The sequence below is a fragment of the Rhinichthys klamathensis genome, unplaced genomic scaffold (assembly GCF_029890125.1).
Source record: "Rhinichthys klamathensis goyatoka isolate OS25496 unplaced genomic scaffold, OSU_Roscu_1.1 h1tg000176l_1, whole genome shotgun sequence".
NCBI classification, from domain to species: domain Eukaryota; kingdom Metazoa; phylum Chordata; class Actinopteri; order Cypriniformes; family Leuciscidae; genus Rhinichthys; species Rhinichthys klamathensis.
The window spans coordinates 10044819-10063458 of record NW_026606705.1 but is presented as its reverse complement, the minus strand read 5'-3'; the positions used below and the strand labels follow the sequence as shown (position 1 = coordinate 10063458).

At 38.1% G+C, this 18640-nt stretch overlaps 2 protein-coding genes across 2 annotated transcripts; one reads left to right on the top strand and one right to left on the bottom strand.

Annotated features, from left to right (window-relative positions):
* Positions 1 to 4754: 4754 nt before the first annotated feature.
* alg10 (ALG10 alpha-1,2-mannosyltransferase) lies at positions 4755 to 9594 on the bottom strand. Its single transcript, XM_056260401.1, has 3 exons — positions 9225 to 9594; positions 8942 to 9139; positions 4755 to 5962 (listed from the first exon to the last, which is right to left on the bottom strand). The coding sequence occupies exons 1-3, from the start codon at positions 9387 to 9389 to the stop codon at positions 4904 to 4906; spliced, it is 1422 nt and encodes a 473-aa protein (XP_056116376.1). The 5' UTR covers positions 9390 to 9594; the 3' UTR covers positions 4755 to 4903.
* Positions 9595 to 10129: 535 nt separating this feature from the next.
* On the top strand, positions 10130 to 11658 carry tprkb (Tp53rk binding protein). The gene is made up of 4 exons (XM_056260191.1): positions 10130 to 10361; positions 10985 to 11107; positions 11202 to 11378; positions 11468 to 11658. Exons 1-4 carry the CDS (start codon positions 10221 to 10223, stop codon positions 11552 to 11554), a joined length of 528 nt encoding a protein of 175 aa, XP_056116166.1. The 5' UTR covers positions 10130 to 10220; the 3' UTR covers positions 11555 to 11658.
* Positions 11659 to 18640: the final 6982 nt, after the last annotated feature.

Here is an 18640-nt window from a genome sequence, read left to right as displayed (position 1 = left end):
AATAAATTACACTTTACTATATATTCACACAGAAAACAGCTGATTTACACTGGAATAATATTTAATACTAAAACTGATTTTTGTTGTATTTTTAATCAAATAAGCGCAGCCATGGTTAGCAGAAGAGAATTCTTTTAAAAGTATTTAAAATCGTACCGACCCCAAACTTTTTAACGGTAGTGTATGTTCCTCACCTCTGTCTTCATCGTCACTGCCCGGAATCTTCGATGCCTTCATCGCCGCTGGTCCTGTCCAGCCCTAGGTCGTCGTCACCACCATCCCTGTCCATCACTGAGCCTTCATCTACACCCAGTCTTCCTCTTCTGCACCCTCCACCAAAGCCAGCCATTCCCTTGGCTCTGCATCCGCCTTGGAGCCTCCGGTCCCCAGCTGGTGTGAGGAGTCCTGGGCTCAGCCTCATTCCCCGGATCCCTCAGTTCTACTTCTGGCCAATGAACGAACACGGTATGATTATAATTCAAGCTGCATCACAAATCAGAAATCAGACCGTGGATCGGTAGCATTCAAATATGTAATATATGCTAGTGTTAACGGGTCAAGTGTTCACCAAAGAGTCTTTAGCTGTTTCTTGAAAATAGCTAAAAACACCAATGCTTGGGTGGAATTAGGCAGGTCACACTGGCAACGTTTACACGCAACCAAATAATCCATTAGTAATCGGATTGACGGCTCAGTCGGACTGAAAAACCTTCATGTAAACACGTTAATCGACCCAATTGAGCTCGAAAGGGGTGGTTTATTCCTTTTCTACTCCGATCGAGAGGACATGTAAACACTTTGTTCGGATTGAAAACCGAACCTGAAAGGACGGATCGAGCCGCGCGGATCGAGCTGTTCTTCCTGTTGAATAAAGTGTCATATAAATGAGTGTCCCATCATTCTTAAATTCTCCTTTCACTCAGCTTCTGTGAAGTGGCGCAGGAAAACGTCCCACCAGTCCTTGTTTCGGATTCTCATCCACAGACGACTGGTTTTGGGCTAGGGGAGGGGCATTTACTGAATGATAAATATAAGCATGGGACAACGGTTCATATGTCATAATCTCCAAATTACGACCAGAAATGGATAAATATAAAGTGTGCTGTTTAAAACATAAATCGCCGATGTATGAGAATGGTTATTATGCGCAAACAGCGGGAAACTCTGTATATCTGTGCAGTGTGCGCATGTCAAAAAATCTATTCCGATTTGAAGCTTGTGACATATAAACGCGCACATCAACCGATCACGTTTAGCTTTCATGTAAACACTTCATTCAGATTCATCTATCGGAATTAATTCAGTCCGATTGAAACAAAAGTTGTGCATGTAAATGTAGCCACTGTCACTCTGGTTGTTGCTTTTCATAGATACACTCACCTAAAGGATTATAAGGAACACCTGTTCAATTTCTCATTAATGCAATTATCTAATCAACCAATCACATGGCAGTTGCTTCAATGCATTTAGGGGTGTGGTCCTGGTCAAGACAATCTCCTGAACTCCAAACTGAATGTCAGAATGGGAAAGAAAGGTGATTTAAGCAATTTTGAGCGTGGCATGGTTGTTGGTGCCAGACGGGTCGGTCTGAGTATTTCACAATCTGCTCAGTTACTGGGATTTTCACGCACAACCATTTCTAGGGTTTACAAAGAATGGTGTGAAAAGGGAAAAACATCCAGTATGCGGCAGTCCTGTGGGCGAAAATGCCTTGTTGATGCTAGAGGTCAGAGGAGAATGGGCCAACTGATTCAAGCTGATAGAAGAGCAACTTTGACTGAAATAACCACTCGTTACAACCGAGGTAGGCAGCAAAGCATTTGTGAAGCCACAACACACACAACCTTGAGGCAGATGGGCTACAACAGCAGAAGACCCCACCGGGTACCACTCATCTCCACTACAAATAGGAAAAAGAGGCTACAATTTGCAAGAGCTCACCAAAATTGGACAGTTGAAGACTGGAAAAATGTTGCCTGGTCTGATGAGTCTCGATTTCTGTTGAGACATTCAGATGGTAGAGTCAGAATTTGGCGTAAACCGAATGAGAACATGGATCCATCATGCATTGTTACCACTGTGCAGGCTGGTGGGGGTGTAATGGTGTGGGGGATGTTTTCTTGGCACACTTTAGGCCCCTTAGTACCAATTGGGCCACGGCCTACCTGAGCATTGTTTCTGACCATGTCCATCCCTTTATGGCCACCATGTACCCATCCTCTGATGGCTACTTCAAGCAGGATAATGCACCATGTCACAAAGCTCGAATCATTTCAAATTGGTTTCTTGAACATGACAATGAGTTCACTGTACTAAAATGGCCCCCACAGTCACCAGATCTCAACCCAATAGAGCATCTTTGGGATGTGGTGGAACGGGAGCTTCGTGCTCTGGATGTGCATCCCACAAATCTCCATCAACTGCAAGATGCTATCCTATCAATATGGGCCAACATTTCTAAAGAATGCTTTCAGCACCTTGTTGAATCAATGCCACGTAGAATTAAGGCAGTTCTGAAGGCGAAAGGGGGTCAAACACAGTATTAGTATGGTGTTCCTAATCGCCTTGGCTACGGCAGTTCATTGGAATGAATGTGTCAATAGAGCCGCCATCATGGAACAGGGGAGCCCCTCCTCTTTAATGCATAAGCGTCAATGTAGGCAAAGGTCTAACGGAAATAAAATCACCATAAATCGTCATGAATGCGATTTTCTAGTATTTTGGTTCGTTCCAATGGTCAGACATGTATTTAGTCCAGAGAGAAAAAAAATTCTAGCAATTCCAGTTTTACCACTAGGGGGTGTATATGCTTGTGCTGAGTGGGAATGTTCTGTTGCTGTAGAATTTTCAGTTTTGTGAAGGTGTAAATGTAAGACTTTTCAAAAAACATTTTTAAGACCAAGGTTTTTTTTTGTTAAATTAAGCGTTTTTATGATTAAAGCAAGAACAAATATCTGCCAATGGCCACCGGAAAATGTTTTCATTACAAAAGATATTTATTCTTGTTTTATGTTTAAACTCAATTTTGTTAAAAAATTTTAAGACCTCATATTTGCATCTCAAGTAAATGTATCTTGATTTAAAGATTGTTAGGACCCTGAGATATTTTGTTCATATCAACTGTCCTTGAATATAGTCTCTCTCTATCTCTGTGTAGACATGTTTGTGTTTCAGGTGGGCGTTAACCCTGTTAACCTGTGGAAGACTGTGATTGGTCCTGCTATACACTTGACCCGGATATAAGGACCGCCCCAAACACTCAAAACACTTTGTGCTTTATGCCATTGTGCTTCGCATTTGTAGTCTCTATTTGATTGTGCTTCTCTTTGTGACCTTTGTTCGTTTCGTCATTATTTAATTGAGTAAGAGTGTCGTGCCAGAGAGATTGTTAGTGTTTAGTGAAACTTTGAGTGTGTGTTTGTTGAGTGTATCCTACTTCTAATATTCTCCTTTATCTGACTATTGCCTGATTGACTACGGCTTGGATTCTAATTCTAACTTGTCGACCTGAGATTTTATTAATAACTGTGAATATTCTGGTATATACTTTTTTTTTACCAGACTAAGGGATGTAGGGGGTTTGACACCAATTTATTTGTATCTCTTTTTCCCCTTGTTTATGTTTAAGGGAGTTAGGTAAGTGAACTGTATTTTTGTTTTCTTTCTTTTGTTTGAGGTTATTTAGTTTCTAAATAGATTGTTTTGTTTGTTATTTTGGCCTTGTCTACCCCTGACGCTAAACCCTTCATGGTTAATAAAGCTCTTCATATGTTATCTCTCTGGTAGTGTGACTCCCTTCCTTTTTCTTGTTGCGGCTGACCCCTAGACAGTCGTAACAAGATGTTTAGATATTTGTAATAGAAAATAGGACATAAATACTGAGGAAGATGCAATATTTAATTTCATGACACTCTGAATTAAAAACTTTTTGCTCTGATTTAGGAGTGTTTTAAGGCCTATATTTTTGTAAGGGAGAATTAAGACTTTTAAGGACCCACAGAAACCCTGTGATATTTATAAAAAAATTAAAGAACTCTATGGTGACTGGTGCAAACAGAGGGCAGGGTTTCTTTATTTGCTCACCTCCACTACTATGATGGACGCTACAGTCTGAGGCTGAATATATTATGCATAAATGCATAAATTTCTAGCCCTTGTTTCCAGAAGAAATTTTAGACTGCCACCTTGTGGAAAACACAAGGCTTGTAAAGTAGAATAAACAAAGGCATCTGCTCAACTTTACTGAACTACTCAGAACATGACAGTAAAAGAATTGAAGGTACAGAGATAATGAATATGTTCACTTCTGTTTCTGTATCAAAACAAATTTAATTCCCCCATAAAAAAGAATGAGAGGAAAGACCAATGAAAAACACATAAAAGACCAACAAGAGAACTTGGAAAACATAGACAACAACCTATTAGAGTGAGAAATTAGCATTTGAAATTACAAGAGAAAACTAAAGTCTACCATAAAAAACAAAGGTTTAACAATGAAATACAAAATAAGACCACAATTAACAACAGCCACCAATAAATGATTATCCTAATTCAATGAACTCACACAGGATTGAAAACACAACATGAATGACAGGTGTAAACACTGCTTAATGTGAGGTAAAATTACAACAAAAATTGAATTCTGAATGGGTTGGTATAAGATGGTTTCATCCAACATTTTTAAAAGTAATTGATTATACATGTACAAATAAATTAACAATCACCAGTGGCTTAAAAAAAAGCACATGAAAACAACCGCAAATGGAGCATTTGAAGCGGCATTGCAATGTCATGGCATCATGTCACATAAAATTCATTTTTATTATTGATATATGATGAAAACATTTCTTTCGCGTATAGAAAATGTGAAAACGCTCAGCTTTAATTCATTATTCAGGTCGAGTCACCACATGAATCTTTGCGCAGCCGTACTGTCGGGCCACTGAAATGTTTTATAGATGAATATATACACCGTAGCAGCATTGACTGCGGTATAGAAGCTAAACTCAAGAAGCAGTCTGGGTAAAGACGGCACAGGGACGTGAACGCGATATAACAGATACGGGAGGATGAAATATCGAAACTCCAAGAGTTTCTGCGGAACGGTCGCCGCCACGAGACACGTACAGAACGCCAGACACCAAAACAGAGACTTGGCCCTCAAAGTATCTAGAAAGTTCCATACTGCGAACACATATCCAGGGACTAAAAGGAAACGGACAAGGTCGTGTCTCTGAAAAACCCTCTTCCAAACATAGAACGGAAAGTGTCGGTTGTCCGCGAGCAGATACTTGTGAACAAAAGTGAATTTCCAGACCAGAAACAAGGAGGACGCCATCAGCACGGCATAAATGAAGGGTTGCTTTTTTAAAGACTGCAGAAACCGGACGACCCTTTGGTAACTCATTGAGGTAGGAAGAGAAAACACGAGCGCAAACGACAGGAAATAGAAAATCTGAGGGAAGTTCAGACATGCTTCGTGATTACTGCGATCTCCGACCACGATTCCGTCGTTCAACGCCGTGAAAACCACGAAAAGAACGGCTACAGCAATGTACGGCCATGTGGACAAGAACACCGCTTTTATATTAGAGGGCGTTTTCAGGAAATCCAACAGGAAACGCATCACTCTCATCACACCATTGATGGTTAGAGGGATTTGAGAGGGGGATTTTTCCTCCCGCTTCTTCGATTGTTCGGTTCGCCAGGTCTCGTCCATTTTTTGGGCCACCACGGCGCCGGCGCAGAACGCCACCCAGATGATGTTGGTCTGCCGGAAAAGGACGGCGCAGACGCCGAGGAACGCCGCCGCTTTGTGGCATCCGTACAGAGTCATGAGGTACATGAAGAGGGTGAAGAACGTGGAGCCGGCGTCGGTGTAATACAGGAACGTGAAGAAGTACAGCACGGGGAACGTGGACAGAGCCAGGGCAGAGAATATTCTACGAGAGGCAGAACGGGACTAGAGAGAGAGAGAATGAAATATGATGATAGCATTACACCTTCAATTGTTTTTGAGGCGTCATTCGGCGTAGGCTATGTTGTTGCTCAGGTGGTTTGTGTGGTCCCTTGGTGCCTTTGTTGAGGTTATTACTTTTCTAAGCGATAGGATTTATTGTTTTCGCTTGGTTGACAATGAAACGGGCTGAAAATAGACTGCAAACCAACAGACTGCTGACACTACACACCTTAGCAACCGCATAGCAACACCCAACAATTCAATTGTGAGTTTTGCATCTGCGAGTATCAGGCACAGTTTCTTTGGATAATGTGTTTAGTTACCCTATATTCACTATTAATGAAATTATTATTATATTTTTTGAAAACTCCTTGTCTCCTGTACTGAATATTCTGTCCCCACCCCCTTATGGTGATAAAAAAATATTTTTAAAATAAAAAAACAATGACAAAAAATTATTTTGAGGGAACATTACAATATGTTTAAGTGTCTCAAAACATTTAATTTGTCACTATTTCTTTATTTTGTGCTCATCTCCAAACCATGCATCCCCATCAATAATAAATATTCTAATAATTTTTATTCAAACTTTTAAAGCATCAGTTCAATGAAATGTATGCGTACAATTTGTATTATTCTTTTTTAATAACAAAGCCTCTCTGTTCCCTATATTACGGTCATTGCACCAGATTTTTAGACTGAGTGTTATTGGTTATGGTTTATCATTTTTATCATTTATAACAGACTTTTCATGATGAAAATAAAAAACTGAAAAACATTTAGCACCTTAGCAACTGCATAGCAATATTCAACAATTGCGAGTTTTGCATGCCGGGCACAGTTTTATCAGATAATGAAGAAACATCTATTTAATAAATTATTAAATTTATAGAAACTTTTGTCCTCTGTCTTCTAGCATGATTTTGGAGTAAATAATTTTTTTTTTTTTTTTTTTTTTTTTTAGATAATTTTAATATCATGTTATATGTTTATAAGAGAGTCAAATGCATTAGTAAATTTTTTGCTTGCCCCCTAACCAATAATAAATCAATAATACATTTATAAACAGTTTTAAACTCAAGGAAATTATACTTATTTTATTAGGAAAAAAAAAATTTCTGTCTGCTGTTAAGATGCCAAGCATTTTAGAAAACAACTGAATTTTCCAATAGCATTTATATTTGGTTAGGGTTATGGGTTTGGTTAAACAGGAGAGTTTATTATATTTTTAATAATATTATAATGTTTCTGATATATTATTTTACACAGAGCATTTTAAATATGAATAACAGAATTGTGAACAAAAAACATAACTAATAAAAAAATACACATCATTTTAAAAGGTTGAGCAAGGCCATAATATATATACACTCACCGGCCACTTTATTAGGTACACCTGTCCAACTGCTCGTTAACACTTAATTTCTAAGCAGCCAATCACATGGCGGCAACTCAGTGCATTTAGGCATGTAGACATGGTCAAGACAATCTCCTGCAGTTCAAACCGAGCATCAGTATGGGGAAGAAAGGTGATTTGAGTGACTTTGAACGTGGCATGATTGTTGGTGCCAGAAGGGCTGGTCTGAGTATTTCAGAAACTGCTAATCTACTGGGATTTTCACGCACAACCATCTCTAGGGTTTACAGAGAATGGTCCGAAAAAGAAAAAACATCCAGTGAGCGGCAGTTCTGTGGGCGGAAATGCCTTGTTGATGCCAGAGGTCAGAGGAGAATGGCCAGACTGGTTCGAGCTGATAGAAGGGCAACAGTGACTGAAATAACCACTCGTTACAACCGAGGTATGCAGCAAAGCATTTGTGAAGCCACAACACGCACAACCTTGAGGCGGATGGGCTACAACAGCAGAAGACTCCACCGGGTACCACTCATCTCCACTACAAATAGGAAAAAGAGGCTACAATTTGCAAGAGCTCACCAAAATTGAACAGTTGAAGACTGGAAAAATGTTGCCTGGTCTGATGAGTCTCGATTTCTGTTGAGACATTCAGATGTTAGAGTCAGAATTTGGCCTAAACAGAATGAGAACATGGAACCATCATGCCTTGTTACCACTGTGCAGGCTGGTGGTGGTGGTGTAATGGTGTGGGGGATGTTTTCCTGGCACACTTTAGGCCCCTTAGTGCCAATTGGGCATCGTTTAAATGCCACGGCCTACCTGAGCATTGTTTCTGACCATGTCCATCCCTTTATGGCCACCATGTACCCATCCTCTGATGGCTACTTCCACCATGTCACAAAGCTCTAATCATTTCAAATTGGTTTCTTGAACATGACAATGAGTTCACTGTACTAAAATGGCCTCCACAGTCACCAGATCTCAACCCAATAGAGCATCTTTGGGATGTGGTGGAACGGGAGATTCGCATCATGGATGTGCAGCCGACAAATCTGCGGCAACTGTGTGATGCCATCATGTCAATATGGACCAAACTCCCTGAGGAATGCTTCCAGCACCTTGTTGAATCTATGCCACGAAGAATTGAGGCAGTTCTGAAGGCAAAAGGGGGTCCAACCCGTTACTAGCATGGGGTACCTAATAAAGTGGCCGGTGAGTGTATATATATATATATATATATATATATATGGCAAACACTTTACAATCAATTCCGATTAGTTTACATTAGTTAACTAACCAGAGAAATACATTTGTTACAGTATTCATTAATCTTTCTTAATATTAGCTAATAAAATACAAGTTCATGTCAGCTCAGGTCCATTAAATATTAACATCTTTTGATTTTAATAAATGTGTTATTAAATGTTTAAAGTAGCATTAACTAAGATTAATAAATGCTTAAGAAATATTTCTCATTGTTATTTCATGTTAACTAATGAAAACAAATGTAACCTTATTCTAAAGTGTTACCAATATTTAACTTTAATTTAATAAACTTGCGTGCACCTAATTGAAGAATCACCACTAAACTTATATGGGGGGAAAAATGAGATCAAATCATACACCTTGTCTTTGATGTGCAGCCTGCAGATGATCAGATAGATGATATAGAGATTGCCACTATTAAAGAGCAGATTGATGAATCTCAGCATGGCAGTAGAGCAAACCACCCTGCCCTTCAGATCTGCCAGCCAAACCACCGGCCTGATCAGACCCACTGATGCCAGATACAGCCCAGGAAGAGTGGTGATCATCGGATCCCACTGTGGAAGAACACACATGGCCATTAATGACCAAACACACACACACACACATACTGAGAGATTCACGCATCATTTACAAGCATACCTCATTAAACTTCCCATCACAGTACTTCTGCGCTTGAGGGACATGGAATATCTCATCCATGTACGGATCTCTCTGTTCCCGTGTGATTTTGGAGAAAAGAAGGCAGGATATGAGAAAGTTAATGCTGCACAGAGCCGTGAAGATATAAACCTCAAATCTCTCCATCCTTATTCAAACAAACAAACTCGATATTTGATGTTATTACGCTTATGGAAATGGGTGGTATGTGAGGATGGTTAAGATAGCATGCGATGCATTCGTTCCTTGTAATCGCGCTTCTTCTGGAGTTTCAAAAATGTGCAAATATATGCAAAAACCGCATTTTTAAGTTTTGGTTTTTGACAGCTTAGTGGTGCGTCACATACTAGAGTCCGTGTGGAAACCGGAAGCGTGGATAATTAGTTCCCACACAGATTTTGTCATTGATCATTAAAATAATAATAATAAATATTGTGTCCGTACTAATGTTGATATATTTTAATATGTACATCACCTATACTATAGTATTGTTCCTTATTACTTTTCTTATTAAAAATCTAAATAAGTCATCTTGACAAGTGCTTATAAAAATAATAAAAGCCTTGCAAACATGAAATCTGCTTTCTACTGTAGAAGTATTTGATTCTACTTACTGCATATTCCATCTGTAAAAATACACAATAAAGAGTTAAAATACAAGTGTTATTATTATTTACGTTGACCAATTAGAAACGGGCCGATAGTCCCCGCACATTTTACAATGTTTCATACCAAGCACTGAATTAGTGTGTGTGTGTTTTTTTTTTCTTTCTTTTTTTTTTTTCTGTCTTATGCTTTTATAAACTAAGACTTGCGTAGACTAGTTAACGAAGACCTTTTTTAAAATATATGGAATATGGAATATCACCAACGGAATGAGTCGGATGGTGTCACATTATTATCATTCCGTCCGTGGACACTGGGTAGCGCGTGCTGTCTAGATAAAGTTGATGTACTGAAGGCATTTGCATATTAATAATGCAGCTTACACAAGATTTGGAACTGTTTCCTGAATACACAGTGACTCAACTTCTCTTCAAAGATGTGAAAAATGCGACGGAGTTGAGGAAAATGGCAGTGAATGGAGAAATAAAAGGCGCCTTGATCAATCCATCAATGGTAAGAGCACGCAATTATGTAACGTTACAGACTTTTTTTCTTCTTTTTTTTATGATTCTAAACTTTGCAGAAAATCACCAATGGTATCCATAGTTCTTGTCGAAATACTATGTCTCAAAAAGTACAATGGGGATACCATTTTTTGGATGTATCATATCATGGCAACACTGTTGAAGATAGATAGACGACACAACATATTTCGGATTGTATCGAAGTTTTTTTGAACATTTACCATAGTATACTATAATTGAATTAAATTCACATGTATTTGTATAGCGCTTTTCACAATACACATTTCAAAGCGGAGTCCACATTACAATTAGTGATCTGTTATCAGAGTTAACTTAACTGTCTAAGTTATGTATTTCAGAAATGTATACAAAATCACAGTTAGCGAAAAAGGTATTAATATAAACGATGTAAAAATTTAATGCAAAAACAATAATGAATACTTGTTTGTTAACAAATGATTATAACATTTAGAAAAACGTAGCATTGGTGCATTCATATGATACTATTATACTATGATATGGTAAGTGATGTAACCTTCTTCTCCTATTGTTCTGTTGTTATCATAGTTTGAGATTTGCTGTATATTTACTCATTTCTTGTTCTCTGTAAAGGTCGTGGATGCATTCCAGATCCTTGTGGCAGCAAATAAAGCAGTTCACCTCCATAAAATTGGGAAAATGAAAACCCGGAGCCTTTATTCTGAAATAATTTTTAATCTTTCACCCACAAACAACGTAAGTGACGTTCCAGTACAGGAACACGGCTGACACTAACTGTATTTGGTTTACAGGGTGCAATTTTAACATTTAAGTTGATTGGACCTCGCAGATATCCGAAGCGTTCAAAAGGTTCGGGGTCTCAGACAGTGACAGTGCGGTTCACATTGTGTTAGTACACGATAAAGAAGAGAACCTGAACGTCGATGACATCATCTCAAAGGTGGACGGACAACAGATTCCTGTTGATCAAGTGTCCGATTTGATGGATGCTGCAAAAATTAAAAAGGTTTGTCTTCTTTTTGACAGTACTGATGATGTAGAACAATTTCAGATGGATCTTGTTTATTGAAAGTACATGCATGTCTCTCATTACAGCTTTACAAAGTCGCACCGCAGGAGGAAAAGTGCGGCAGCCTTTTGGACGCTGTTGTTTGCAGGATGGCCACTAAAGATGTTGCATAGAGAATATATAGGTGTTGATCTGTAAACAAAAGCCTATTTATTTGAAATTCCTTGGTTTTATTATATGTATATATTTTTAAATAAATAAATCATCTTGAAGGTCATTGGCTATTTTGCTGTATCTCTATTTTTCAGATATTCTACACAGAAGAAATCGGAAAATTAGAACTTCTTAATGATAGAAAAAACAGCACCTTGTGATATATTGTTAACTTTCTTTAATGCAGATATGAGTGTGTGTGTATGTGTGTGTGTGAGAGCTGTTAAAACGTTAACTAGTGAGATTTATCTAAAAAGTGGTTTGAGAAAAAGAAAACAGGCTCATATAAACCCAGCGAGCAAAGAGTCGTCTATAATACGTCTAAAAGACGTAATTGTTAGACATCCAAAAGACGTCCTCACAGGAGCCAGAATGAAAGTTTTTTATACGTCTTTTCAGGACGTTGTTTAGACGTCAATTAAAGACGTGCTACAGACGTAATTTTTAAACATCCAGAAGACATCCTCACAGGAGCCAGAATGAAAGTTTTTTATACGTCTTTTCTGGACGTTGTTTAGACGTAAATTAAAGACGTGCTACAGACGTAATTGTTAGACATCCAGAAGACGTCCTCACAGGAGCCAGAATGAACGTTTTTTATACGTCTTTTCTGGACGTTGTATAGACGTAAATTAAAGACGTGCTACAGACGTAATTGTTAGACATCCAGAAGACGTCCTCACAGGAGCCAGAATGAAAGTTTTTTTATACGTCTTTGCTGGACATTGTATAGACGTAAATTAAAGACGTGCTACAGACGTAATTGTTAGACATCCAGAAGACGTCCTCACAGGAGCCAGAATGAAAGTTTTTTATACGTCTTTTCTGGACGTTGTATAGACGTAAATTAAAGACGTGCTACAGACGTAATTGTTAGACATCCAGAAGACGTCCTCACAGGAGCCAGAATGAACGTTTTTTATAATTTTTTTTTGGACATTGTTTAGACGTCAATTAAAGACATGCTACAGAGTTAATTGTTAGACATCTAAAGGCAGCCAGAATAAAAGTTGTATTAGTCACGTTTTCTGTAGTAGAAATGTCAAAGAAGACTGTTAAAGACCCATATTGAAACGGAAATCCCATTTGTGCATTTTGCAAGGATCCAACTTTAAAAAATCTTTACTTCAAAACAGTGGCAGTGAGTTAGTTCTCACTGAGAAAAACCCAGTTACTCATTGTTAATGGTTGTCGTGTCATGAAACTGCAGACACACAGACCATAGACCTAAATAAGATTTGAAAGAATTTTGATAATATTGAATACTCAATTGAATACGGGAACTGTGTAGAGTCTTGCATTTGTATATCTTATCAATATAATTGTAATAAACTGCTTACCATTTGCCTGTAAACCAAACTGATCACTCCAAGAAATCAACTATTTAAATCTCAAAATATATATTTTATTACTATTTTGTTCTACTGGACCAAAACTTAAAAGCCAGAACAGTAAAGTTATAAATTAACACAATTTCCCTTTAAATAATCTATAAAATGTTGTTAAAACAGTATAACATATCAATTAACAAAATGTGGCTGCTATAAGCTTCACAAGCTTCATTTATAGCGGCAAGCCCCGACTCTCCCGGGGGCATGTTTCAGATGATCGGCTGCAGACTTTATTTGGGCCTCTGTTGCAGCTGGGTCCCATTTCATGACAGCAGCTACAATCAAAGCAAAAAAATACACATGTAAAATAAATAAATACAAACGCCACTGTTGTGGTTTAGCTTGCAGCAGAGATGCATAGAAAATGTTAGTACTCGAATCAATGAAATGAAACAGTTATTAAATCACAAATCAAGTAAAATTACATCAAGCCTGATATAAAGCATTCCACACACACATACACATATATATATTCTAGGGATGCACGATATAGGATTTTGGCCGATATTCGATATGCCGATATTTTCAGACTAATTTTGCCCGATGCCGATACCGATATATTTGTGTGTTTTTTTAAGTGCAAAAAAAGCTTATTAAAGCTTCTATTAAAGTTCTCAGTCAAGAGCAGTGAGTGATTTCCTCTTTGTGTTTTTTTGTTTTATTAACATTAACGAGATAGTTCTCCCCAAAATTTAAATTGTCATCATTTACTCTCTCAAGTTTCTTTCTTCTGTTGAAATTATAAAAGTTATTTGGAAGAATGTGGCTAACCAAACAGTTGCTGTACTTCAGTGACTTCCATAGTATATTTAAGCACAAGAAAGAAATGAATACAGGTTTGGAACAACATTAGAGTGAGTAAATAATGACAGAATTTTTATTTCTGGGTGCAGTATCTCTTTAAGGACAAGCGGCAGCATATTATTACTGTCTCTTTAAGAACTGCACGCGACGCGTCTAATATACACGCATTTGACAAGCAGATTTTCTCTGTTTGCTTTCACTTTAGACATAACCAACTTTGTTTATGTAAACCGTGTGTGTATTTGACAGTATCAGCGCAATAAGACTCGAAAGATTAGTCCGGTATGCAGACTCTGTGACAGGCTTTTAGTTCCTGTGAGCGTCGGGTGTAACGCGCTCAGAAAAGCGGATGTTAGAACAGCGCATCAGCACGTGAATGATATGTTTACCTAGCAAGACTTTGACGCACATGCAAATAATGAACTTTTGTGAATTGCGGTGTCCCGTGACCGTGAGTGTAACTCTACCTCTGCGTTTACATGTGATGTGATGTGAATGTACGTCGCGTTGTACAGTATGTTGAGATGAAGGCGCCAGAATTGAACTGATAGAATGCACGATACTATGATTTTTCTTCAAAAGCAGATCGTGGAGACATTTTAATCGTCCACGATCAAAAACCGTGGGACGCACACCCCTAGTTGGAAGTTTTGCTGGCGCTCATGCTTCGTTCGCGTCACGTGCGCATAGGAAACACGCCACCCTATCGGCAAGGCTCATCGGCAGAAATATTCATATCGGCCGATGCCGATGATGGTCATTTTAAGCTTTTATCGGCCGATACCGATGTTGTCCCGATATCATCGTGCATCCCTAATATATTCGTATTCGTATTGAACCGTTCGGTACGAGGCTTTCGGTTCAGTGTGCATTACAAACCGAACGGTTTGTTGGACCATTTTTCCTGCTGACCAAAATTTCGTTATTTAAAATGTAGGGGCGTGGCAAGCGTGCTCATAATGTAAGAGACGCTGCTGCGACCACAACATTGCCCAACATCAAATAGCAAACGTAATGTAAGCGGAACGAAACTGCAGCTGCGCTACTCGTTATTGTGTGGTTGACGGATCGTTTATCAGTTTGGACCAATCCAGCGTCTTGATCAAGCGACACTGTTACTACACAGCACTAAGAGATCCAGTAAAGAAAGCAGTTGAATTTGCCACTGAAGTAATAATATCGCAGCGAGATCTAGTGAGAAACATTCACATTTCTTCGTTATTAACGGATCAAACAGCGCTGACGTGGAAAACAGGAATAAACTTTGTGCCATGAATGAACTATCCAGTGCCCACAGATCAGCAACATTCACCATGGATTTACTGTAGTAACACTACTAACTGTAACCATGGAAGTTTGGCAGGAATAGTAGGCTATAATGCGTTCAAGTAACGTTACGTCGGTTTTATTTCGACATTATGAATAAAATTGCTGCCCTCAAATGTTAATCTGAAATAAAATAAACCTTTGTTTATAACTACTACAATATTACAATTAATTTTTTTCAAGGAGCAAGGAGCTGTTTTTGTTTTATATGCTCCTAAGAAGAGTCAAGTGTAGCTCCATCACTGCTCAAAGTAAAAAATTATCATACTTTGATGAAAAATTATTAAAAAAATTAAATCAAGGAAATTTCTCTGGCTTTTCTTTCTTTTTGCTGTATCAAAAACGTACCGAACCGTGAATTTTGTGAACCGTCACACCCCTAACATATATATTTATTTACATTTGAATACAGTTATCAAAGACCTGTTTGTGAAAGGTTTTTTATTTTTATTATTGTTTATGTTAAAACTAGGGGTGTGACGGTTATTATATAACCGTGAGACCGATGGTTATAGTTGAACACCGTCATTAGAACTCTATAACCGCCAAAACCGTGTTATTAAAATATATTGCAGATAAGGTTATACTAATATCAGTGTTGGGGAGTAACGGAATACATATACCAGCGTTACGTATTCAGAATACAAATTATGAGTAGGCCTAACTGTAATCTCCACAGTAGAGCCCGACCGATATATCGGCGGGCCGATATTATCGGCCGATTTTAGGCATTTTCCTAACTATCGGTATCGGCATTTATAATGGCCGATAAATGAATATTTTAAAAAATGCGGGTGCGGTGATTCATGTAAGGGTGGCGCTGCCAATAAAGCACCTAAAAGCTGTCACAAGAACTGGCAAAAGTAATGATTATGAATACAACAAATATAGCAAGGAGACATTTTAATTTTTTATTAATAAACAAGTGTTTTCAGTCAGTGTCAGCCAAAGATGAAGTTGACGAAGCTGACTTGCGATCTTTAGTGAACGCGTGCCAGAGAGAAATGCACATTTCATTCGATTACATAAGTCTGTCTGTCTTTCGTTTTGAATTGTTCTGTTTAAAAGCAGACATTTCAATATAGATATATTTCAATTCTCAGGTCTATACGCTGAGTTTCGGTTCATGAGACGAGCTCCAGTTCACCCGCAGGCGCCTCCGTGTCGAGATTATCTATCGTCTGCTAAATTTACTTCTTATAAATTAAATCCAGACAAATGGTTGATGAAACATTGATTAAAATTAAGATACAATTAATACAAAACGAAATTCACTTTGAAACGAAAGGTTTTGTGCTTTCTGTTTGATGTCTATGTAAAAGTTTCAAAGCATATTTTAGTGCCGCTTTCAGAGCGCTCACGTCCGTAGTGCTGAACTGTCGCGTCTGTAACATTGTTTTTCCTTAATGCGAACACGAAAAATAAATAAAATGAATATTTTATGTAGCCTGTGGAGACTGAGAGCCAACCCTTCTTCATCCGGTGGGTAGTAGCCTAATTGTGATTTGCGCAGTGTAATTCACAGAATTGATTTCTCTGCTACAGCCTCTGTCACGTATTGTGTGAGCTTGTGACTATTGCAAGCGCGCAACTGAGAAGTCCTGATTATATTGTCTGCTATATTTAGGCCTACTTCTTATTTATTAAGGCAATTGGTTGATGAAACATTGATTAAAATGCGTGGCGCGAGCGATCTCCGACAGTAAACTGATTCTGCTTTGTCTCGGGTAAACAGCTGTTGCGACGCAAGCAGTAACGGCCGCGTCCGGTGTAGACAGTGTTAAAGCTCATTCTGCCTGATAACGCTACGTTACAACATCAAGCAATATTCCAATAATTTATATAATTATAACACTTTATATAGGGCCATTTTGCATTAAGAGTAGCCTAGTTTCACGTTTAGTACATTTTGCTTACTAATTATTTAAAATAGTATAAAAGTACTGTACATATGTAATTAAAAACGTTTTCATTATGATATTATTAATTTTACTTTAGTAAAAAGATCTGAGTTCTTCCTCCACTGGTAGAGATTAGAGGAATTAAGAGTAAAAATAGAAGATATTAAGGTTTTGTCAGTGACACTTTTTATATATTTATTGATACAAGTTATGACTAAATTAAAAGACAAAGTCGTTAGTGAAGATTATGCAACAGTATTAGAATATAATATAATATAATATAACATGCAATGCAAACTAGTTTGGTTACAGCTCAGCTGTATAATTCTCATTCTATCATTCCCCCTGCATCCATTACATATCTGTGTCACACAAGTGTTTGATCACCACATTTGAGTGATCATTGCAAAACGTGTTTATAAAATATATTTATTCTGTTTATACTGTGTAAAGTACCCATCAAAAGTTTGTACACACCAATAGGAAAGTGTCCAAACTTTTGACTGGTATACTGTACTATAATACACATAAATAATATTGCTACTGTATTATAATATACACATAAATAATATCGGCCGATATATCGGTATCGGCCTTTTTTTACTCCCTAATATCGGTATCGGCATCGGCCCCCAAAAATCCATATCGGTCGGGCTCTACTCCACAGAACAAAAAAAAAAGTAAAAAAAAAAAATTGTGTTTGCATTTATGAGGAAAAAACAATGTTACAGACGTGAGCGCTCTGAACGCGGCACTAAAAGATGCTTTAAAAATTTCACAGACACACCAAACAGAAAGCACAAAACCTTTCTTTAAAGTGCATTTAGTTTTGTATTAATTGTATCTTAATTTTAATCAATGTTTCATCAACCAATTGCCTGGATTTAATAAATAAGAAGTAAATATAGCAGACGATAAACACGGAGGCGCCGGCGCGTGAACTGGAGCTCGTCTCATAAATGAACCGAAACTCAGCATATAAGGTAGCCTACTTGCCTCACAGACAGGTCTACTTTTAAACAGAACAATTCAAAACGTAAGAAAACAGACTACAGACTGCTCTCTGCTTATGTAATAATCCGTATGAATTGTGTATTTCTCTCTGGCGCGTTGACTACTGCGAAGATCGTGAGTCAGCATCGTCAACTTCATCTTTGCAGCCGACACTGGCAAAGAAAACACTTGTTTATTAATAAACAATTAAAATATCTCATTGCTATATTTTACATATTCATAATCATTACTTTTGCCGGTTCTTTGTGACAGATTTTAGGTGCTTATTGGCAGCACCAGCCTTACATGTTACACCACCGCATCACCGCACCCACCAGAATAGGCCTGTTTGATTTTTTTTTGTTAAAGTCCCACTCCGATCATATTTTGAGCTATTTTTAAACATTCCCAGTGGTCTTTAAATTATGATTATGCCATTTTTAGCCAAAATCACAAAACCTGTGCCGTATTCTGGGACTTCGCTTCAGCAGAGCGGCAGTAGCTCATTAGCAATTCGCCTCTGCGTTGTGGGCGGAGCCGTTGGCACGGAGACGACCCTCCCCCTGCCCGTTGCTGAGAGCTCTGTCTCTCCCGCTAGCTTACACCCCCAATACCGGTGGGGCAACAGTAT

Excerpts from the sequence above, each read along its gene's own strand:
- alg10 (XM_056260401.1), bottom strand. The coding sequence starts at position 9,389 with ATGGAGAGATTTGAGGTTTATATCTTCACGGCTCTGTGCAGCATTAAC. Across the intron at positions 9,140-9,224 it reads GTGATGGGAAGTTTAATGAG|TGGGATCCGATGATCACCAC; the intron begins GTATGCTTGTAA and ends GTTCTTCCACAG. Across the intron at positions 5,963-8,941 it reads GGCTGCACATCAAAGACAAG|TCCCGTTCTGCCTCTCGTAG; the intron begins GTGTATGATTTG and ends CTCTCTCTCTAG.
- tprkb (XM_056260191.1), top strand. The coding sequence starts at position 10,221 with ATGCAGCTTACACAAGATTTGGAACTGTTTCCTGAATACACAGTGACT. Across the intron at positions 10,362-10,984 it reads CCTTGATCAATCCATCAATG|GTCGTGGATGCATTCCAGAT; the intron begins GTAAGAGCACGC and ends TTCTCTGTAAAG. Across the intron at positions 11,108-11,201 it reads ATCTTTCACCCACAAACAAC|ATATCCGAAGCGTTCAAAAG; the intron begins GTAAGTGACGTT and ends TGGACCTCGCAG.